Below are 24110 nucleotides of genomic sequence, written 5' to 3' on the forward strand. Positions count from 1 at the left end.
TTGATACTATGTTAAATGTGCATGTATTGCTGAGAAGGCTGTTCTGGAATCAGCAGTATCCTGGCATGCCTTTAGAATCAGGTGGCCTACAAGGAAGACATGCTGTGGTATCTCAGGCCCCTTCTTGCCCTGAGATTCTGTGACAGATTTCACTTAAGAGAATTTGTGTTGTTTGTGGGACACAAGCCTCACAGAATCTGGGAACCTTCAGGTACAAGTGTCTCTGTTAAGCCCTATCAGAAAATGTGTTGTTCAAAGCCATTTTTTCATTTGCTTGCAATTTTATAAAAACCAACCTTTAAAAATACAGTCAATGACTGGAAAAAAATATTAAAGTAAGATATCACAGAAATGGCAGAGTGAGGACCTCTGAAAATTCTATTTATAAGAGCAATGAAAAACACTGGCAGAAATGGTCAGAGTCAACCTTTTCAGAACTGTGGAAGTTAGCCACAGAAAGCCTTTCCCCGGAGGCTTTTATGGAAAACTGTTAGAGGTGCAGCCACTAGGAAAAACAGCATGAAGGTTCCTCACAAAATTAAAAATAGAAATATCATATGATCCAGTAATACCACTTCTGGGTATTTACCTGAAGAAAACACAAACAGTGTTTAGAAAGATATATGCACCCCTATGTTTATTATAGCACTATTTACAGTAGCCAAGATATGGAAGCAACCTAGCTGACCATCAATAGATGAAAAGGTAAAGAAGATGAGAGATATACTCACACACACACACACACTGGAATATTACTCAGCCATAAAAATGAACAAAATCTTACCACTCGTGACAACATGGAGGGATCTAGAGGGTATTATTTTTTTAATGTTTATTTTTGAGAGAGAGAGAGAGACAGACAGACAGAGCATGAGCAGGGGAGGGGCAGAGAGAGAGGGAGACACAGAATTCAAAGCAGGTTCCAGGCTCTGAGCTGTCAGCACAGAGCCCAGTGTGGGGCTCGAACTCATGGACTGCGAGATCAATGACCTCAGCTGAAGTCAGATGATCAACCGATTGAGCCACCCAGGCATCCCTAGAAGGTATTATGTTAAGTGAAATAAGTCATCCAGAAAAAGACAGATACCATATGATTTCACTTATATGTGGAATCTAAAAAAACAAAACAAGTGAACAAATCAGAAACAGACTTAAAAATACAGAGAACAAACTGGTGGTTGCCAGAGGGGAAAAGAGTGAGGGATGGGCAAAATAGGTGAAGGGGATTAAGAAGGTACAAACTTCCATCTATAAAATAAATAAGTCATGGGGACTGAAAGTACAGCATAGGGATTGTAGTCACTAATATTGTAATAATTTTATATGGTGCCAGATGGTGACTACACTGATTGTAGTGACCGTTGAGTAACATATAAGTTGTCAAATCGCTATGTTGTACACCTAGAATTAAGATAATATTGTATGTCAGCTATACTTCAATTAAAAATAAAATAATTAAAAAAAGAAAACCGTTAGAGGCAACTGATTAACTTCATAGATGCCTGATGCAGTAGATCAGGCCTGATCATAGATGCCTGATGCAGAAAGCTTAAAAGAAAAACCTAGGGAGTAACATGTCCATTGGAGCTTGAAAAGTTCGGGCATATCCCTGGGAATCTAGAAGACTATATGCATGCTCAGGACTGTGTGCATTCCCAGTGTTGTGTGCATGCTCAGGAAAGAGCTGACAGGGTTCTAAGCTTTTGCTCTGGCTGATCTCAAGCTCTGCACAAGGGAAGACTAAGGCAGAGTTATCAGCCACCTGGCGGAGTGTTGAAGGCATGTCCCAACATGTACACATAGCGTCTTGGCCAAGACTGGGAGACTTGCTGGTTCCAAGAGTTTAAGGAAGTCTTTGTTCAGTTATTAGCTGACCACTAAGCCAACCTAGCAGAGACTTCAGTGCAATAATTATTATTAAAGTAAAATGGAACAGAGTGAAGCCTGTTGTTCATCAGACCTTGTAGAAGCTAATTCTTGGTCTGCCCAGCTGTGGTCTTTGTAGCTCTGCCTGTATAGCTCCTATCTCTTTAAACAGGATGAAAGGGGCAGTAAACTCATATGGGGCTGATGTTTGTTCATTTAAGGCAAGATAAAAGTACTTTATGAATTTTTTTAAAGGATTGTGTTAGTCAGAAGTGATTCTGTTGGAAATGCGATTTCACTTCTGCACCTCAATGATGCCCCAGTTTGCTTCTTCATGACTCTGAGTTCTCCTTGTGGAAGACCTATTCCTCTTTCCTCCCTGGATCCTCTTGTATACACTCTCCCCATGTTATTGCTCTTCACTTCTGTTCTGGCTTTCATTTGTTTCATCCATGTAGCTTCAACTGGGGCTGGCTGTAGCCCTGCATTCTTGGAGTCCATCTTCTAAGAGGAGAATTGGGAAGAACAGAGACCATCTTGACCTTCTTGCTGGCCTGAGAAGGGCTGAAGAGCAAGAGGAAAATTCTTTGGATACCATTTTGGTCAGGGCCATCCCCAATGAAGCAGTGGAGTTCTCACAGGCTTTAAGGGGCTGTACTAATTTGACCAGCTGGCCAGGGTTGGCGATAGAGAAATGGTTTTTCTTGGCCAGAACTAAAAAAAAGACCCAAAGCTTATATGCATACATGCTGTACATTCACCCAATGCACCCTTCCTCACCCCTACCAGGGGAATGCCAGACAGGCTGCCCCTTTCCCACACCCCTCTCAAGCCCCTCATTTTCTGACTCTGTTTCTAGGCTCCACTGGATGTTCATTTTAACCTGATTTCTTCTGTGTGTGAGGGGTAGAGAGTAGGGTGGGAAGGTACACAGTGTGACTTACACCACCTCAGTCCACCACCTCCTGGGGATGGCCTGACCTGGGTGGTCATTTTTAGCCCGGTATTTCCTGGGCTTACGCCAGGGGCTGAGGCCAGTGACAGAGAAGCTAAGAGGGCACAGGTTCTCTGGCAGATTCAGCAGTAATGAGTTTTCACCGGGGAACAAAATGGCTGTCTCATTTCTAACCTCTTTAGGTTTGAAAGACTGCCGAGTCTATAACCTTAATGATTAAAACATCCTGAGGAGAAAAGCTACTTAAATCCCTGAAAGATTGGACTTCTGTAATACATCTCAAGAAATGCAGTATTTCTTGAACTACTGGGTAGCTGTGTTTCTAAAATTATAACTTCACACAAATTATAACTTCAGTTTATACAAATGATACACAGCATAATGTCATCCTCCAACCAAGCAGTGAGAGCAGATTAACCTGTTTTCATGATCAAAGAGGACTCATTTATATTTAGGAACATTTATTTCTATGAAAACAGCATGCTCCTGCCTTAGAAAACAAAGCCAAAAGAAAACAATTTGTCCTTTCAAGTGAGTTAAACATATCTCACAATCCCATTTTTATAGGAAAATTATTCCCTTAGGGCTTTCGGGCACTGCTGTGGGAGAGTCCCTGCAGGTGCTTGTACCTACTCTCTCTGAGCTCCCTTCCCCATAGGGGCTGGGGAGCCTCCAAGAGCTCAGGTGAGAAGGCATGTGTTGGATGTATTAGCTTTGAACTTGAAGTGTGTTTTCTCATAGACACAGCACCATATACACGATGAAATATACCATCAATTTGATTTCCTGGTTGCAGGTTAAAATAGGTTTTTGTGGGTTATCTTGGAAACTTGTTTACCACTTATGATATTATTTCTCTCATGAAGTCACTTAAAGAGAACTTTTGAGATTAGGACCCTCTCATAAGTCAGTCTTAACTCTTTGAGCAGACTCTTTCCCCACAGGTGGTACAAAAGTGAATTTTACCTCATCTCACATTACATGGTTCTAAGTTCTGAGAGTCTGGCCTGTGAACTTACAAGGTTTAATTATATGTTATTCAGTTACTTTATCTTGAGAGATAAGCATGGTCATTTGTGAATCCCAAGAACAAGTTATAGTTATCGTCAGCTTCAAGATTCTTCTTTGCAGAAGTCATATGTGAATAAGATGGCAAACAAAAGTACTGTTAAAACTGCTGGTCTTCCAGCTAAAATACTACATTTTCACAGTTTTGTAATCTTTGGAGTTTGTCACAGCCCCTTCCAATGCCTCCAGCCATTAGAAACCTCATAATATTCCCTGTAATGTGGGCAGGAGTTGGATATGCAAGTATTAGGTATTATTGTATCACCTTGATCCACTTTTGCTTGGAGAAGCTAGATAAGTGGCTGTTTACAAAGAATACCCCATGACGAAAAGGTTTTGAAATGAGCCTGAACTAAATATTTGGAGATGGTGCCAAATGGGACCATGAGAAAAGGAAGGTGAAAATAGGTGGTCAAAAGTAAATCCCTCTACTAAAGGATTTGAGGCTTTGTGAGTATCTTTGTTCCTCCAAGACAAGGATTTGCCTCCATTCGATTCAAGCCAATGATCTTTCACCTTCAGGACAAAGGTAATAACCAGTAAAACCACAGAAGCAAACCCCCTCTGTTACATTTTGCTTAAGTTTCTTTCCTTTTCTTTCAGTTTTATCCAAATATGAAAACCAGATTACTATTTTTGCTGACTACCTAGAAGAATTTCCAGATACGGATGAGCTGGTATGGATCTTGGGGAAACAGCATCTCCTTAAAACGGGTAAGGTTTGGTAGCATTTGTCTGTGAGAACCTAAATGAGGTGGGTGCCTGAGGTTAAGGTCCTATCCATTTTTCCTTGTGGGGTTGGTGGAGTGTGACTTTGGTAACTGTTCATGCCACTTGTAGGCGGACATACCTTGCAGCCAGAGGAGGTCAAGCCACAGACTCCTTGCTTACACAGGTCCCTTCCGAGGCCCTGAGAGTCCCTAGCAGCATGTTCACATGATCATAGGTGTTTGTGCAATTTGAAAGGGTCATATATATATTTTTATTCTTTTCTTTAAAGGAGCACCCCTGAATTCCATAAGCCTTGACTTTCAAAAACCATGGACCCACTCGTGGTATCACTAACCAGTTTTAAACTGTAATGCCTGGGCTACATACTTCTCATTCCCCTTGTATCCTTTTCTATCTAGATGAAAGACGCTGCCACCCAGGGGACCTCTAATCAGCCCAGGGCTGTCAAAAACCACGTCAGACACTAAGAAGTCTTGTAGGGGTAAATCTTTTGCTGACTGTAGCACCGTCTCAGTTGATTCTGATTTTGTATAGAACTTTTAGCCACAGCAGCTAGATGGAAAAGAGGCTTGAATATTTCTTCCTTACCCTTATATACTTACAGATTGGGGAAGACCTTTTGTTTTTTATTTAAAAAGTTTTTTAATGTTTATTTATTTTTGAGAGAGAGACAGAACATGAGTGGAAGAGGGGCAGAGAGAGAGGGAGACACAGAATCCAAAGCAGGCTCCAGGCTCTGAGCTGCCAGCACAGATCCTGACACGAGGCTCGAACTCAAGAACCACAAGATCATGACCTGAGGTGAAGTCGGACGCTCAATCGACTGAGCCACCCAGGCACCCCAGGGAAGATCTTTTAACCTAAAACTACCAACAGCCCAGCACCCTGATAAAGCCTGAGCTTGGAGAGAGTCAGCTGTCTGTCTGTCTGAGGAGAGATGCTCTTTGAAGGCCCTAGCATAGAGGAAGAAATAGGAAGGACCTGATCACAAGGCAGGAGGGGAAGTTAGCATCTTCTGGCTCCACCCCGTGTCTGGCTTCATCCTCTGGATTGGAGAATCCTGAACAGTGGAGAGAGTTGAGGGTTAGCAGTTCGGAGACCTTTTGTATACAGACTCTTCCCCTACCTTAGATAAGTCACTTTCTCTTTCAGGATCTTAACTTCCTTCTCAGGTACTTAAAATGAGGAATACTGGAAAGGATCTCTTCTAGTTCTGTATTCCATGATAACAGGAGTCCCCAGCTTGTCAAATATGGCCATATCCAAATGTTAAGTTGGGAAATACCTTTCAAAGTGCACTTATGGTTAAAGTGTCCATACAACTACCCCCAGCCTTTCTAGCATAGAGGAAAGCTGAAAGGCCTAGAGAATATCAGAGGAAGGAGTGAGTGGTGTGAACATTTGAGAGGGGAAGTATATAAAAACAGCTAACATGTATCACAGGCTTACCGCATACTGTACCATCTAAACACTTTCCATGCATTATCTTGCAGAATACTCACAACTCTATGATGTAGGTGCTCTTATTCTCCCTATTTTAAGGATAAGAAAACTGAAGCTCAGAGAGATTATGTGACAAGGTCACACAGTTGGCAAGGAACAGAGTCAGGGCTCCAACCCAGGCAGAATATGACTCCAGAAGTTTTACTCTTAACCAGTGTACATCTGCTGCCCATAATGCGGTAGGCACTGGGGACGTGAAGGGCAGGGAGAATTCAGACCACCCAAGTTTCTGGTTTGTTCAAAGGAAAGGCAGGAGAGAAAACAGAAATTATTGGCTAAAATCAAATTTTCTTTTCTTCTCTTAAAGTGCAATGGCTCTAACTTCTATACAGATGGACACGTGAAAGCTGCTGTATATGTGGTCATTGAAGTAAATTTATGTCATAAAATGCTTTGAATAAAGACACCAAAGTGTTGGTGTCTAATTTATCCATTAGATTACAAATGCCAGCTGCACTGGGTGGTGTTGTATATTTTTACACACTTAATTTACTTATTGTGGATCTTCCTTTTTAGTTAAACATGCATGCATGCACACGTACACGTGTACACCCCCCCACACCCCCACACATACACACCCCTAGTTTTAGATAATGGACACTGGGTACTGATGAGAGATCCAACCAACTATCATCATTTCAGGCAGGGGCTGGTTGCCTTGTTAGTGGGTTATCCTTGCTTTTCTTATCCCTTGTCTTTTGGCCACTGACCCCAGTGTTAGTACCTGCCAGGGCCATGGAGCTCAGTGAGTAGGAGACAGGAACCACCTGGCCAGTAGTACTGGTCAAAACATAGGTGAAAGGGAATGCTGAAATTACTTGGCTAAGGTGATACTGGGTTTTCTATGAACTTCCCTAGCCTCATAACAATGGAATTGACTGGTTTATTTGAAAATGAGTTTCCTGCTGGCTCAGAAATCAAAGGCAGATATCTTTAGATGGGATGTGGTGATTTAATTTTAATTTCACATTTAATTTCAGAAAAATCTAAGCTGTTGTCTGATATAAGTGCTCGTCTGTGGTTTACATACAGAAGGAAATTTTCACCAATTGGTAGGTATATCATTTGTTGTACTTCACTTTCTTCCTTGTAGATAGCTTGCCTGAGGTGATCAGTGACATCCCAGAAACCTCAGAATTAACAGCTCACTGTGGTGAAGAATTTGCTTTAGGGGAATACTTAAATCTTATACTTTATTCAAAAGTTTCATTGCCCAAGTACTGCATCATGTATGGTTCCTTGTGTGAATATGTAATTGCCAGGATATTTATGAGTCCACCTCCAAGTGTCAGGCACCAGGTAGTATTAGTTGTTTTCCAGGAGCAAACAGAAAGTCAAACTTCTAGTCTGGGTAATATTTATTAACTCATAATCCACTGCTTTGTGGAGTTACTTGATTATTAAAGACAGTTATGCCTTGAATGAAAGAAAATAATTCCTATGATTTCCACCCCCTATGATATTAAAGCACCATACCATTGGAAGATGAACTATGATAGATTTCCTTGGAACTAATTATCAGCTGTTAGGTTACCACCTGCTGTCTAGGAAAAAAAAGGTCAATAAGCTAAGTGAATTGTCTCCCTTTATAGAAAATCTGTAAAGTGTTTGCAAGTAAGGTGGCCTATTCCTAGTATCATGGCCCTGTAGGAAAAAGAATGTCAAATCCAAGTGGTGGAAGCTATTCTCCTAAGAGAAAACCTGTCTGATTGATTTTGATGCAGGACTGGACATAATAACTGGAATGAAATCCTACTTTCTGATCAGTGCCCAAAACAAAGTCCACATGGACATTTTTTGCTTTCCATAGGAAGTACCCAAGCAGTAAAATGCACAAAGGAAAAATGTTTAGTACCCAGTGATTTTATTTATTTATTTATTTATTTAAGTAATTAATTATATTTTAGAGAGAGAGTACGTGCACCAGCTGGAAAGAGGAGCAGAGAGAGAGAGAGGGAGTAAGAGAGAGAGAAACTTAAGCAGGCTCCACACTCAGCACAGAGCCCGACACAGGGCTCGATCGCATGACCCTGGGATTATGACCTGAGCCGAAATCAAGAGTTGGATGCTCAATGGACTGAGCCACCCAGGCACCCCTAGTACCCAGTGATTTTAAACTGTTAACTTTCTCTAGGTGAAGAGATCTTTACAAGGCTTAAAAACATTTGCAATTCAACTCTGACAATGTTTTTTTTTTAAGTTTTAAGTAGGCTAAATGCCCAATGGGGGCTTGAACTCATGACCTTAAGATCAAGAGTTGCATGCTCTACTGACTGAGCCGGCCATGCACCCCAATTCTGACAATGTTTTGGCAATAGATGATCTCTTCTTTATCTAGTCTTCATTGCATCTCTCCTGTACTAAGCCAGCCATGTACCCCAATTCTGACAATGTTTTGGCAATAGATGATCTCTTCTTTATCTAGTCTTCATTGCATCTCTCCTGTACTAATGTGTCCTATAATTCTACCATTATAGCAAGAGCCAAAGGACTCTCCTTCCAGTTTATGAGTTGGCTCAACCCTCCCCATCTTTCTGTAGCAATTCTCCTTCAGTCCCCGCAACAAAAGGAAAAGGGTGGCCACTGTGGCCCATTTGTCTTACATGGCTGATGACCCTCCTTAAAGTTAGTCTTGTGAGATCATGCTTATAAGCATAGTTTTCCACTCCCATGTTGAGGACAGAGAGCAATGAAAGCAGAATGTCTCCTCTGCCATCCAAGTTATCTGATTTCACTGGTACCTTGAAAAAGGATATTGAGCTCACCCTGGCCACATACATGGGATTTTCGTTACATCAAGTGTTCTTAAAGTGGAACCTGTTGTCTTCTTTCATTTATTAACTGGTTTTATGCCTTTTAAAGATGTAGCACATTTCCAATTTATTAGTAGCATTTTCAATTATGGCCATGCTCATAACACCAGATATTTACATCATCCTGAGTGAGTTTGTAGAACACTTGCACAGATATTTTTTCATCTAGTTCTTACAATATCCACTAACAGGCAGGGTGCGTGCTGTTGTTCCCAGTCTATAGTTGAGTCTTGGATCAGGTAACTAGAGACCATTCTTCTGATGCCTAATCTGGGACTCTTTCCTCTATTTTACATTGTCCTTCTTGCTGTTGAGATCTTCTAATGTATATTTAGAACAGTCAAGAGCCTCCCAGATCTCTTTGACCATGTTGATGATTGCCTTTGGTAGCATTTATTCCTTAACTAAGGTAAGACTGGCTTCCCTGAGAAGTGAGATGTGCAAAAAGCCAGGTTTGGTTAGGCAGATAATGACATGGCATGGGCCCAGTGTTGGTAGTCATACCTGGCAGTCATCTACAAAAATTGCATGCATACCTAGAAGTCCCCAAGGAGAAAACCTAAGGGGCAGGTTTTGTTCATTTGCTTGTTTTGTCTTTGGTCATAGAAACTGTTTTGGCTAACTCAGTGTTATCTCTGCAAGTTCCACCCTATAACAAGCCCTGTTTGATATTCAGCTGTATCTCTTGTCTCTTTTCAGAGTCTGTGTTTCTGTCTGTCTTGTATGATTCCCACATTTGCCAATGTTTCAGGAAAGGGCAATCCAAGGAACCCATAGTCATTCCCATCCATTTTGCCAACAGGGGGAACTGGCCCTTCATCAGATGCCGGTTGGGGATGCATGCTCCGCTGTGGACAGATGATGCTGGCTCAAGCTCTTATCTGCAGACACTTGGGCAGGGGTGAGTTAAATTCGTTCTGCCTCAGAGACCTCTGCAGTAGCACTTCCTGCTGGTACTTTAGCATTGGTGCCGAGCTTCAGGAGCATTCAGTAACAGAGCCGAAGGTCCTAAAATGCTATCTGCCAGCTCAAGTGATGGGGCCGAAAAGTCAATAAAGCCTCCCAGGAGAAGGAAACAGCTGGCATTTCCTTGTGATTCACGAAGCCAGAGAGTTATTTTCCTGGGACAGAACTGAACATTGAGGCAGGTGTGTCATTAGAGTTTCCATCTTCGCTGTTGTTCGAGTGAGTCCTTAAACAGGTCAGATAACAAAGGGAGCAGGAAGAAGGGTGTGGTGGTAAATCTGTTTCTTGACCTCATTGAAAAAGTCTGCCTGGTGAGGATGTAAGTGACCTAAAGGAAGTGCCTAATGAGGGAGCTCGTGATGTTTTGGTTTGGGTTCACTGAGAATATCCACTTGACAATGAAGGAATCCTTAATTTAGCTTTCTTAGGAAGCCACTTCATTAAGAAACTTCTGGTATGCTTGGAACCCTTGAGTCTTCTGCTTTCTTAAGGTCTGTGTGTGCTTCCCTGTGGGCATCTGTAGGATGACCTTGGCTGGATGCCAGTTCAGGCACTTGGGTGAGGGCCTGGTTTAAAATGGAGATGAGGGAGGGAAAGGACACCTTGGATGAGATTGGCCTGCTGAATTCATTGGCTGCATGAATTCATTGGCTGAATTCATTGTTGCTCCTTGAGATTCAGAGGTATGAAAACATCACTCCTTTCCCCCCACTCTGGCAGCCTCACATACCCTGCTGCAGTTACCAGAGAGGATTGCAGAAGGGCCTGGGGAGGTTTTAGGGCTTAATGCCTTATTTTCAGAGTTTAGAGGAGCCTAAACCCACTTTTCCTGGGTAGTATCATAATTCCAGTTTTACAGATGAGGAAATTGAGGCTTAGGAAGTACAAGGACTTACCCAGAGTCAAACAGCAAGAAAGTGTGGATTTGGGAGTAGAAGAAGGCAGGTCTTCTGACTCATTGTCTAGTGATTTCTCTACGGTACACATACTTCTTGGAGCAGATCCATTCTATTTAATTTCTCACTTATAAAACACAGCAAGACGATCTTCCTGGAAGTGAATTCTGTGGGAAGCAAACGAGGAAAACATAAAACCCCAAAGTCAGTAGCCTCAGTCGTTTTAATATAAAAGCAAATAGCAGGAAGAATTTGAAATAGATCTTGTAGCTAAGATATATTCAAAGATGTAATTTTGGTATTTTTTTAATGTTTATTTTTATTTTTTAGAGAGAGAGAAAGAGAGAGAGAGAGAGAGCTGGGGGGGGGAGGGAGCAGAGAGAGAGGGAGACACAGAATCCAAAGCAGGCTCCAGACTCTGAGCTGTCAGCACAGAGCCCGATGCAGGGCTCAAACCCATGGACTACAAGATGATGACCTGAGCCAAAGTTGGACGTTCAACCGACTGAACCTCCCAGGCGCCCCTTGAAGATGTAGTTTCGTAAAGAAGTATTTTGGAGGGCTTCCTGTTCAGTTACTCCATAATTAAGTATTCACTCACTCATCGCTATCATCAGTCAACATTTAGCGGTACTTAGCAGCCAGCTACTCAGGATTTCCCCAGACTTGGACAATTCAGTAGCAAATGAAAACAAAAACAAAAACAACCTGGATGTGGTTCACCCTCTGAAGACTATGATGGCCACAAAGTTTAAAAGTTTGATTTCAGATCCACTGGAAGCAAAGAGAACAGAAGACTCTGGAGGTAATGGCCTTTGGCTTCAAGTATACTTCAGCTGTGAGGTTAAAATCTCCCTCGAACCTTTGGGAGAGAAATTTGTGTCTTGGAAGCAAACGGAGCCCCGGAGGTCTGTCCCATTACACAGAGTTCCTAAAGCTGAGGGAAGGGGAGAAGCGCATCCCCTCCACAGTGGCGATTATGGAGAATTTTTGTGGGTGTCCTTCGGGAGGGATAAATAGCCCCTGCAGCATTTGGGGGCTCCATGCCTAAGGCACAGATAGGATTCCTAGAGATGTCGTTATTTTGGCTTTGGTCATAAAGAAACCTTGAACGCTTGATAGCAAAGGTATGTGTTTTTCCAAAGGTCAGTGTGGACGTTTTCAAGGTTGTGTAAAAATGGCAGCATGCAATTGTTTTTTAAACCCTTAGTTGTAAGTTGTGTATATTCCCCTGTGCACTGTCATGTGTGAGAAGAGCAGTACCCCCCACTCTTTTGGCAATTGAGACTCTTTTGGCAATGTGGCCAAAATATAGGGACCAAAGCTATTGCTGTCTGTGTAGAGATGAGACACTGTGGCATCAGAGTGATCTAAGGATATACTGCTGGGTTTTTGGTGAGCTCCTTCTCGCTGAGTAGCTGACCAGAAAGGCCTTGCCTGACATTGTTGTCATGTAATATTTATCTAGCTCAAGCCCTTGGGCTAAGTCAATTCCTTGGTTAAAGTCTTGTTTTCCTTTTACTTTACACCCACTGAGACTTTGAAAGTAATGTCTCCAGATGCCGTTGTTGTCAATATTGGAGTTCCTTAGGAATGTTCTAACTTGATCACTCCTGCCTTCCAGATGCAACTCGTGTGTTTTCCCTCTAACCCCATGGTTACAGTAAGAGTGCAGAGAGGTAAATAAACAGTTGTAAAAATGATTTCAACTCATTTTTTTTCCTAAAAAGACTGGAACTGGGAGAAACAAAAAGAACAACCCAAAGAATACCAACGGATCCTACAGTGCTTCTTAGATAGAAAGGATTGTTGCTACTCTATCCATCAAATGGGTAAGGTTACATCAGTAGTTTTATGGCAATGTCTGTGCCTACTGCTTTCACCCCCTGCCTTATATGTGGCTCTGCTAAGTTGTCCATCTGCTTAATTATTTATGAAAAAAAATAGGAGTTTGTGGTGTGCTAGAAGAACTTTTGCTAACATCTTTTTTTTTTCCACATAAAAACAGCACAAATGGGTGTAGGAGAAGGGAAATCAATTGGCGAATGGTTTGGACCAAATACAGTTGCACAGGTGTTAAAGTAAGTAAAAGAGTCTGGCATCTGCCTTATTGTACTCTCTCCTATGCCTCCTTCTTCTGCCAACTCAGTGTCCCATCAATCTAACTATTCCTGCCATCCCACTAAGCCACCAGACATCTCCACTATTTTGCCTAGACAGTTCTTTGAAGTGTGCAAGTATGGACATCTGTTATCATATTTCAGAGTCGTAGTCACTGGTGCCGGTATAGAGGGAGGCATCTCAGGACTCATTCAGTATCTGTTCCCTCTGCAGGTTGGTGTTCACCTTCCAGGGAACCATCAGCCTGAGGGTCACTTTGAAGCCAAAAGGCTAAATAGTAAGTGGCGGAGGCTGAGCTAGCTTAGGAAAGACAAGGACTCCCACTCTGTATAGTATAAAAAAACCTCATTCATTCATTCATTCATTCAAGATTTAAAATTTTTTAATGTTTATTTACTTTTGAGAGAGAGACAGAGACAGAGAGACAGAGCACAAGCGGGAAAGGGGCAGAGAGAGGGGGAGACACAGAGTCAGAAGCAGTCTCCAGGCCCTGAGCTGTCTGCACAGAGCCTGATGCGGGGCTTGAACCCACAAACCGTGAGATCATGACCTGAGCCAAAGTCAGATGCTAAACCAACTAAGCCAGCCAGGCGCCCCATTCATTCAACATTTACTGAGTGGCTGTGCCATGCAAAGTGCTGGGTATACAGAAATAAACTAGACACAGTTCTTGCCTCAAGGAACTCAACACCTGTGGGAGGAGACAAACCCCAAAGGAGTCTTGGTATCAGTTTGTCGTGTCTTGGCAGACTCCAGGTACCCCAGCATGGTACTTGTGCAGTTGCTCTGTTAAATTGCAGAATTTACTGCCCATACCAAGAGGCAAGGTGGAGAATCTAAGATGAACATTTTAGAAGTGAATGGGATGGGTGGCATCAGCACCTATACATCTAGGCCACCTCACCTGTTGTCACTCTCCTTCCTGACAGCCTGTCACTGAATGAAAACTCCGCAAGGGCAGAGATTACATTTGTCTTGTTCACTACAGTAACACCAGCACATAAAACTGCCTGGCACACATAAGTGCTCAGTAGATACTTGACGGGCGAATGGAGATGCCATCCAGAATCTGAAGCTGGATTAGGCATCAGAAGATTGAAACCATCTGGAATCCTTTGGCGTAGCTTGCTTCTTCAATTCCCAGACTCTCTGGAGGATGATGGCAGGACCTGCTCCATGAAAAGTACAGAGGGGGAACTGTTTCAATTATTAGCCAGTCTTCGTGAACCAGAATGCTCTGAAAATGTGCTCACGAGGGGAGTAGTCTGGATTTCCTGGGGACCCAAGCAAAATCTGTATTTTGGCGTTATTCCTTGCTAATGCTGCAACCCCCCTGTGACCACTTCCTTGCCTTAGTCCATAGTCCCTTTGGGGGGCATCATTGATTCTGCTGAGTGAAGATCTGGCAGTATTTCAGGAAGCACCGTAGGAACCCAGGGTCGAAGGTGTAGAAGATGGATGAGAATGGCTGTGCTGAGACCCAAACCCAGCCTGAAATGTTTGGTTTTTACATGATGTCCTTCAGAATCTGCTTCTTTCTTCTAAATTTTGAAGTTCTCAACAATAAGCAAATGGAAACATACTTTTTTTAAAGAATTTAAGTGGCTTGTTTTTGGTGGGGGAGGGGCAGAGAGAGAGACGGAGGGAGGGAGGGAGGGAGGGAGGGAGGGAGGGAGGGAGGGAGAGAGAATCTTAAGCAGGATGCATGCTTAGTGCGGAGTCTGATGCAGGGCTTGATCCCACGACCCAGGGATCATTACGTGAGCTGAAATCAAGAGTCAGACGCTCAATCGACTAAGCCACCCAGGCACCCCTAAGTGGGTTTTGAGTCACTGTGATTGTTATCATTAATAACAGAATATTAGTGTATCAGGGAAAGGTAATACATTACAAGGAATGAAATTAAAGTGTAATGGTAATTAACCTCTTCCTGGGAGCTACTTTGGTTAGGAAAATCATTGTTTTATCCAGTGAGGCTGTGATTTACTCAAGAATTCCAGAAGTAGCCAGGATAAATACACCTTCTTTCAGACTGGTAAGAGGGAAACATAAGAGAGAAATGGCCATGGTGCTTTATTTTTTATTTTTTTAATCTTTTTTTTTACTTTTTCTTTTGTTTTTTTTTTTTAATGTTTTTATTTATTTTTGAGAGAGAGTGTGTGAGTAAGGGAAGGGCAGAGACAGAGGGAGAGAGACACAGAATCTGAAGCAGGTTCCAGGCTCTGAGCTGTCAGCACAGAGCCCAACACAGGGTTTGAACTCATGAATGGTGAGATCATGACCTGAGCCAAAGTCGGATGCTTAACCAACTGAGCCAACCAGGCGCCCCGGCAATGGTGCTTTACTCAGACCTCAGAAAATCCTTGTGTTGAAGGGGTTTTCTTTCTAACCTCCTCCAAAGTTATACAATTCAGCATGCTCTCTCTCTGTTCAGCTGTTGACCAGAGAGGCCCCACACCAAGGCCATATGCAGCCCACGTCTCTTGAACAGCATTTGCACTGCACATGGGGAGGGGTGTAAGAGATATTTCTCTCTCTCTCTCTGCATTTTCCTCAGCCTTATCCTCAACATTATCTGTGCTCCCAAACATATGTATGTATTTATATTTTATATTTTGTATTTATATTTATAACTTCATGACAGTTTCCTTTTTTTAAAAAAAGCAGTAAGTCAGAATGTGTTTTGTTTAAGAAGAGAAAACAAAATCTCTGGGAGCAGATACATTGGCATCTTTTCTCTTCTGCCTGACAGGAGTCACTTTGTGAGGTAGACTTTTCCATTTTGTAAAGCAGGACTTTTTTTTCAGCGTTCTAAAACAGTGACTCTGTGGCATTCTCAAGGTCCCTGGACATGGAATGTTCCAGAGCTCTCGGTCAGGGGAGCCAGAGCGGACCCGAATCCTAACTTCTCTGTGGCTCAGCATTTGGTGACTTTAGGAACAGTGGGCATATATTGTACTGCTTCCTGCTATTGTTGCCATCTTCCCCCATTTTTACTTCATTGTGTGTTACTTTGCAGAAAACTTGCTTTATTTGACGAATGGAATTCCTTGGCTGTTTATGTTTCAATGGATAACACAGTGGTCATTGAAGATATCAGTGAGTCCCTAGCCTGTCTACCTTCCCAGGTGGTGGGTGGTTGAGGTCCTTCCTCAACATTCAGAAAGTGTGTGGGGTGGGGGTGGGTGGGGGAGAGGGAGAGAGAGGGACAACAGACAGACAGACTGACAGACAGGCACTGACTCTCTGGCCTGCTCCACTAAAGCAGGGAAGCTTGGGGGGAGGGCACAGGACTCTGGTTAATCATTCACTATGCCTTTTCTTCTCTTTCCTTTCAGCTTTCTGAAAGGAAGAAAACAATGAGGGTCTTTTCTGACCCTCAATGAGCTATCAGACCCTTTCCCTGCAGGATACTCAAAGTATGGATAATCAGTTAAACCAACAGGTCTTCTGTTGCCCCAGCCCTGTGCTCTCTGCCCCAGCCCTGTGCTCTCTGCCATGGGGTTAGAGAAACCAAAGATACAGTCCCTGTCTCAAAGGCAGAAAAACTAGTCTAGAAATCAGATTTTTTTTTTTGATGAGCCCCTAATATCTGGCAGGAGGTAAGTGAGTGCCCGGTTGCCAGAAGGAAGAGGAGTAAGGGCTGGAGAAGTGGCCTGGGCTTCCTGTGGGGCGAGGCAGGGCAAGCTGAGCCTCGGTGGCAGATGGGAGGGCCTCCCAGGCAGATGTCATGTGAGGTTGCCCTTAGTTTCGCCCTTGGTGTATCTCATATGACCGGATACCCCTCACTCACCCAGCTCTCTTGTCTTCCGCTTCCAGAAAAAATGTGCTGCGTCCTTCCTTCAAGTGCTGACACAGTTGGTGAGAGCCCCCCCGGCACTCTGAATGCTTCGAATCAGAGTAGGGGCACCTTTGCCTGCTGCCCAGCCTGGAAACCCCTGCTGCTTATTGTGCCCCTTCGCTTGGGCATAAACCAAATCAATCCTGTCTATGTCGATGCGTTCAAAGTAAGTCACCCCGTTTCCCAGGCCCAGAGTGCCGCCCGCCCATCACACCGCCATGTAAGTACAGAGATCCGTGAGCAGCAGTCCACAAGTGAGTTGAGAATCTTGCACTCTCTTTCCCTCTAGGAGTGTTTTAAGATGCCCCAGTCTTTAGGGGCCTTAGGAGGAAAACCAAATAACGCCTATTATTTCATAGGATTCTTAGGTAAGAAAAGAGGAATCACAAGTAAGTCGTCATGGGCCACGGGAGGGTGGGCAGAAGGTTTGCACGTGACACCAGGCAATTCCAGTTAGGGGGCCCTCTTCTAGCCCAGAGATGCTGTGGCCTTTGGCCAGCTCATTCTGTCTCTGGCCTGATCTGTGGAGAGTAACACTTCTCTGTGTCTGCTGGAGAGTGGATCCCCTCCTTCAGTGTCCCACTTCCTTGCCTCTTGATAAGATGGTTCTATAGCTGCTTTCCCACTGGACCACCCCAAGGTCACAGCATTATCTCAGCATCTCTGTCTCCTTTCTGTGGGGTCCAGGGTGGCAGGGTTTCACTCTCCTGGCATTGTCGATCCCCCTCTTTTAGGGGCTTGGGCATTCATGCTAGGAGCCATCTTCTGACTTCCATGCAGCTGGGCCTGCTGCCTCCTTGTTCAGAGACATGACTAGGTAGACATGAGAGGAGGCAAAGACAGAGCTATCCTGTTTCTGATAACAGGGGCTAAGCCTTAAAACCACTAACTTCCTAATGCAGATGCTAACAAGCAGCCCAGGATCCCCTGCCTAGGTCGATGCCTCTGGAAATCTAGCTGCCTTATTCACTAGCTGTGGTCAGAGTCATTTAAGGCCCATGGCACACAAGGTGAGCTAGTCCAGTTCTTCTCAAACTTTAATGTACATGCAAATCACCCTGAGAGCCTATTTAAATTTTTTTTAATGTTTATTTATTTTAGAGAGAGAGAGAGACAGAGCATGAACGGGGGAGGGTCAGAGAGAGAGGGAAACACAGAATCTGAAGCAGGCTCCAGGCTCTGAGCTGTCAGCATAGAGCCTGATGCAGGGCTCGAACTCACGGACCGTGAGATCATGACCTGAGCCGAAGTCAGACACTTAACTGACTGAGCCACCCAGGCACCCCCTGAGAGCCTATTTAAAATGCACGTTCAGCAGGTCCAGGGTGGGCCCTGAGAGTCTACATTTCTAACTAGGTGGTCCTGCGGCTGCTGGTGTACACACTGCACGTTGAGTACCAAGGGCCTAGACCCCTGGTTAGTGCTGAAGAGCACAGGGAAGGGGGCGATGTGGCCTAAAACTGGGCTTCGAGGAACATGAGCTTAGATTACAAGGGAGAGCCTCAGTTAGGCAAGAGCGAGCCAGAGCAGACCTGGGGAAAGGCACAAGGGATGTGCAGAGGAGAAGGTGAAATGGGCTTGGCCACCCTACCCCCCCAACTCCTTGGAGATTCAGGGAGGTGAGGAGGGGGTGGAAACAGACATACCTGGCCTCATATGCAGTCTCCCAGTTATCAGCTGTGTGACAGCAGGAAACAAATATCAACTCTTCAGTCTCAGTTTCCTCTAGTGGAAAATAGGGCTGGGGCCCCTGGCTGGCTCAGTCGGTAGAGCATGTGACTCTTGATCTCAGGGTTGTGAGTTCGAGCCCCATGTTGGGCGTAGAGCTTACTTTATTTTTTTTTTAATTTTTTTTTCCAACGTTTATTTATTTTTTTTGGGACAGAGAGAGACAGAGCATGAACGGGGGAGGGGCAGAGAGAGAGGGAGACACAGAATCGGAAACAGGCTCCAGGCTCTGAGCCATCAGCCCAGAGCCTGACGCGGGGCTCGAACTCACGGACCGCGAGATCGTGACCTGGCTGAAGTCGGACGCTTAACCGACTGCGCCACCCAGGCGCCCCTAGAGCTTACTTTAAAAAACAAAAAAGAGGGGTGCCTGGGTGGCTTAGTCAATTGAGCATCCAACTTCAGCTCAGGTCATGATCTCACAAGTCATGAGTTCGAGTCCTGAGTCGGGCTCTGTGCTGACAGCTCAGAGCCTAGAGCCTGCTTTGGATTCTGTGTCTCCCTCTCTCTCTCTCTGTCCCTCCTCCACTCACACTTAGTCTCTCTGTCTCTCATAAATAAAACAGCAAAAAAAATTTTTTAAGAAAAACAAAAAAGAAAATAGGCCTACCCCGTAACTCTCCGTGTTGTCACCTCACAGGGGAGCACTCAGCAAATAGCCAGGCATGTAGTATGCACTCAGTAAAAGATAGCCCCACCTTTCCTGACCCCCAACTGGTCTGGTCTTTGCTTACTCTTTCTTCTCTTTGAGGCTGTCTACACAGTTGCCTGAGCTCTCTATTGCTGCCATCTATTGGTCGAGCCCAAAACTACAGCTTGATGGAAAATTTGCAAACCATGGAGGCATTCGTTTCTTTCTCCAAGTACAAAATCCAGTATTTGGAGTTATATAAATTTAGACAGCCTCTGCTTCTAAATTTTTGGGATCCTGTCAAATACAATGTTGTAAAAAAGTCAATTTCCTATATTTTGGTACTTGAGCACAAGGCTGAAACAGATACGAAATAATTTTGGAGGGGGCTCAATGGAGAGTGTATGGGATTCCCGGGTACCCTGGCCTCGCTTTCCTCAAGTTACCCAGAGAGAATTTGCCAAGCTGGCATAGCCCTTTTGTTTCGTGAGCCCATTGGGTCAGGGTGACTTGTGAGGGTTGACTACTCGTGAAAGGGGTGAGGGCAATCTTTAGTTCCCCAGAGAGAGGTTTACATAGTACCCATTTGCCCATTGGCTTTCATAAACTCTTTGCTTCACCTTCATTGGAGGCTCCAAAGTCCCCCTAGATCCCCTTTTCTGCCTTATCCCCTTACTGTATTCGGTTGGGGTTCCGGATTGTAAAATGCCTAAAAGGAGGGAACAGATGAGACCTGCCATTTTCTGAACAGCTGTCTTGTGTCAGAGACACCGCCAAGTACCACTCCCCATGTAGGTAGGAAGGTAGGTAGGTAGGTAGGTAGGTAGGTAGATAGGTAGGTAGGTAGATAGAGAACATATACATATATAGTCCTATATAGAGATGTATAGATATAGATAGTCCTATATAGAGATGTATAGATATAGATAGTTAGCATAATACCCCTGTGAGTTAGAGCTTGTTATTATAGTGAGACTAAGAGTTAGAGGGATTGTTTCCTCAAGGCCACCCAGCTAGAAAGTAGCAAAGCCAGGATATAATCCCGATTTGGCCATCCCTGTTTACCATGCCACATTGCTTCCTGAGGGCCCTCTTTCTTGGTGGGAAGCTGGGGAAAGCTCTCAATGTGGACACTAAGGCCAGGATGAGACTCTGGCTCTCCAATTTTGCCTGCTTAGACAGGAGATGTTTGTCCCCTGTACTTGGGTAAAGAAAGGTTGTCACCTGAGATGCGTAGTGTGAGCCCTGTGTCTGCAGATGGTTGACCAGACTGCCTCTTACACTTGAGCCTCTTTAGAGACCTTGATTTAGTCCCCACATCACTTCTAGGGCTTCTTAGATATTCTCCTGTATCTCTTTTAAGCACTCTAAGGAACAGTGCAGCCTGCCAAGCTCCATCACACACACACACACACACACACACACACACACACACACGGCCAGAATCAGAGAGGACGCTCTTATTATTCCCAGCATCTTAACTTGAAACGCCCTGGTAGGATGCTTGATTCTAACCATGCTCTGGATCTCTATTTTATTGTGCAGAACTTCCTTTCCTTCTTACTTTTCTGTCGTCATAAGTAGGCTTCCTTCTAAACATTCTGGTTGTTGCTTTTCTTTGTGACTTCATGCTTTTTTGATATAACTGATCTCACCCACCTGTGGTCTAGGGGGAATATGTATGTTCCTTGACTTTCATAAAACAAGTCATATGGGGGCATTGATTTTCATATACTCTTAAACATGTATTTGTAGGGAAATACTTTTGAGTCAAAGCGAGATACTTCAGTGGCCACCTTGTATTTGTATTGTATTTTAAGCATTTCACAGCAAAGAAACCTTCTGGTTCTTATAATGCCCTGTGAGGTAACTGAAACAGGCCTAGTAACCCCAGTTTAAAAACAAGAGGATTTAAGACAAATTGAATTGAATGGTTTGCCCTTGGTCTGTGACACAGACAAGTTAAGCTACTCATCAGACATCAGAAACACATTCTTTGCCAGCAGAAGTACTTAGATGGGGCCCAACACAGCCCTGGGTGCCATTCCAGGGAGATTCTTTGGGGCATCTCTTCCTACCATGCCCTCCAGCCTCAGGTAGATCTCTCTTTGGTTGCCTAACCCAGTCTATTACACAGAAGCCCACATGGCCCTGAGGCCTGGACAGTGAGGTTGGGGTTCCACCTTAGAAACTTTTGGCAGCTCAGCCTGCCTCTGATGAGCATTAGAGAGACTCTCAGCCCCTTGAATATCAAAGTAGAGCTTTTATTATCTCAGACTCCTCCAGGATCATCATTGGACTAGGCCTTTTCAATTTGACAAAATGTGGCTTTCCTCTCATTTGTAAAGATTGAACATGTTGAAGTGAATTCTCCCAGGGAGGCGTATGTGTACTGATGGTAAGGAGCCCAAGGCAGTGCTTTCCAACAGGAATTACTAACTTGCTAACGTTGACTAATTTGCTAGCTAAATCAAGACCAGAAGTCAGAGCCCTGGTATCCTATCCATTGCAGAGTCCTCATTCCCATTTCTTTTGAAGGCCAAGGCCTTTTTTCTTACCAGATGGGCTCTCTGACCGGAGGTCTGAGCACTGATGGTGTGGAGTGAGATGCTTTTCCATGTTGAAAGAGGCAGGAAGCTCCCCCTAATGGCACCTGGGCTCATGCCCTGGTGATCCTACCTACTGCCTCTTTGCTACTGCTGCTCACAGAGCCTGCCATGTCATCTGTGGTCTCTCATTCCTCAAACCATTTCTCAAACCTGTCACTCTCCATTTCCAGTCTTGGACCTTAAGGAGATGCAAATGCTAGGGCAAGTCTTCCCATCAAATGATTGGACTTGGCTTCCTTCAAGCATGATCACCCAAGTTCGGGCTTTCTGTCACCTCATTCTCATTGTCACCAAGGCACGGGTTTAGAAAACCAGAGTGCCTCTCCCAAGGGCAGCAGTGAGGCCAGAGCCAGTGGTTCTTTCTAGATTAAGCATATCTCATTCCAAACAGGTGATGAGCTCATTTTCTTGGACCCTCACACAACCCAGACTTTTGTTAACACTGAGGAAAATGGAACAGTTGATGACCAGACTTTCCATTGCCTGCAATCCCCTCAGCGAATGAACATCTTGAACTTGGATCCTTCCGTAGCATTGGTGGGTATCTGAAGGTTAGGCGGGCCAAGAGATACAACAGCACCCTATTACAGATTGGTTCCTTGAGGGTCATCCAGGTTGCTAGGTAGGGCGGCAAGAATGTGTTCAGTCACCAACCCCTACAAGGGGTAGCATGGTATTGTGGGGAGGGGGTGGACCTTGAAGACAACTACTCGAGTTGGATTCCAGGCCCTGCCACTTACTAGCTATGGACTTAGTGGGGGGGTCTCTTAACTTTTCTAAGCCTCAGTCTTCTCATCCCTAAAATGAGCAAAACAATAGTTCCTTCACCGTAGGGTCGTATGACATATACTGTGCATTAGGCACTCAGCGTAGTGCCGGGCACATTGTAAGCATTCTGTAAATAGTTATTATTAGTGTTACAGTCATTCCCCTTTTACTTCTTGCCCTCTAATTATTGCCACACAGGCACAGGGAATAAGGTAGGACATACAGAGGGAGGGAGGGATAAGAGGGCACCCAGGGGCACTTCTGCGTGCCTAGTGCTGATTTCTCTGGACACCCAATCCAAGAAGTTGCAGGGTTTCCCCCCTGGAAGGATGGCTCTGAGGATGGGGAAGGAGATTCATGGTCCCCTTTATTCTAATAGATAATTTCCTTAAGGTGAAAGCCATCTTATTAAGTACCGCCTCTAGCTAAGAGTACTATTTGGCTTATCTGTTGGTTTAGTTGACTGTTCTTTATGGATGTGTCTGTGCACTGAATGTGATGGAATTAACCCCATGCTCTGGAGATTGGCCTTCAAGTTACTGTGTCTCATAGTATGAGGGGAGATGGATGGGGAAGGCCAAGGACAGGGAAAGAGGGAGAGGGAGGGAGAGAGTGAGGGAGGGAGAGAAAGAGATAAAGATGGAGAGGGAGAGATGGAATGAACAAGTAAATGTGTGTGTCCAGGTGAGGCAATGACCTAGGAGAGAGAGAAATCCTGCCAGTATTTTTCATTATTGCCAGAAGACACATCCATAGAGAGTGGCCCATATCACAGCTTTGGGCCAGTGGCTCCATCTTGCAGTGCATAGGGCCTGACTTAGTGCACCTGCCCACTTCTAAGTTGTGTTCTCTTGTTTTCCCCCCAAGGGATTTTTCTGCAAAGAAGAAAAAGACTTTGATAACTGGTGTAGCCTTGTTCAGAAGGTATGTATGTTTTTCTTAGTGTTAAAAACAAAATTTTTCAATAGGATTCCTTTTCAAGACCGTTTCTCATAGTAACCTAAATCTAGCCTGCTAGGACTTTATTTCAAGAGAGAAACTAAGATGTGGGGGGTTATGCAGAACCTTGGGGGAACCAAAGAAAAACTTTGGGTTGAAATATGCTTAGTATGTCAAGTGAGTGATATTTTTAGCTAAGTAATGTTTCATCTCATTATGCCTACGAGTTACATGAAATAGTCATGAAATAGTCCATGAATATTCTACCAGTTTAACTTAAAAATGCTGATTTCATAGAGTTCAGCCTAAATTCTTCCTTTTTCCATTCATAAGGCTGAAATGGTTGAAGGAACTAAAGTTTTTTATTTGTTTAGTGGTCTGTTTACAGTTTCATATAGTCAATTATGGTTTAGGAAGCTTGTCTTTCAACTGTCTCGTTTCTATAAAATACAGTCATGCTGCCATTAAAGGAAATACAATTTTCAGAAATCTGTAAATACCAAAGCAAGATATTCTTTCTTCTTGGTATTTTGTGTAAAAGGGTATTGATAGTGTTTTGCTAGCTCACCAATCATTCTATCTGCCCACCCCATTCTCACTTCTAACACATGCCAAATATGTGGGTGACATTGATAAATGCGTATGGAAAGAATGGAGATCACAGGGAGAAGTTT

The 24110-nt window shown here is 44.0% G+C and overlaps 1 protein-coding gene across 1 annotated transcript in view; it reads left to right on the top strand.

Annotated features, from left to right (window-relative positions):
- Nucleotides 1-24110, top strand: part of ATG4A (autophagy related 4A cysteine peptidase) — a 57566-nt gene that overhangs the window by 31065 nt on the left and 2391 nt on the right. Inside the window, exons 2-11 of the mRNA XM_030305703.1 lie at nt 4493-4603; nt 7105-7176; nt 9740-9838; nt 12530-12631; nt 12808-12880; nt 15940-16019; nt 16740-16927; nt 17051-17129; nt 22121-22266; nt 23365-23421. Coding sequence (XP_030161563.1) covers nt 4493-4603; nt 7105-7176; nt 9740-9838; nt 12530-12631; nt 12808-12880; nt 15940-16019; nt 16740-16927; nt 17051-17129; nt 22121-22266; nt 23365-23421 — 1007 coding nt within the window. The remainder of the gene's footprint in view (nt 1-4492; nt 4604-7104; nt 7177-9739; nt 9839-12529; nt 12632-12807; nt 12881-15939; nt 16020-16739; nt 16928-17050; nt 17130-22120; nt 22267-23364; nt 23422-24110) is intronic.

Source organism: Lynx canadensis, chromosome X (assembly GCF_007474595.2).
Source record: "Lynx canadensis isolate LIC74 chromosome X, mLynCan4.pri.v2, whole genome shotgun sequence".
Taxonomy (NCBI): domain Eukaryota; kingdom Metazoa; phylum Chordata; class Mammalia; order Carnivora; family Felidae; genus Lynx; species Lynx canadensis.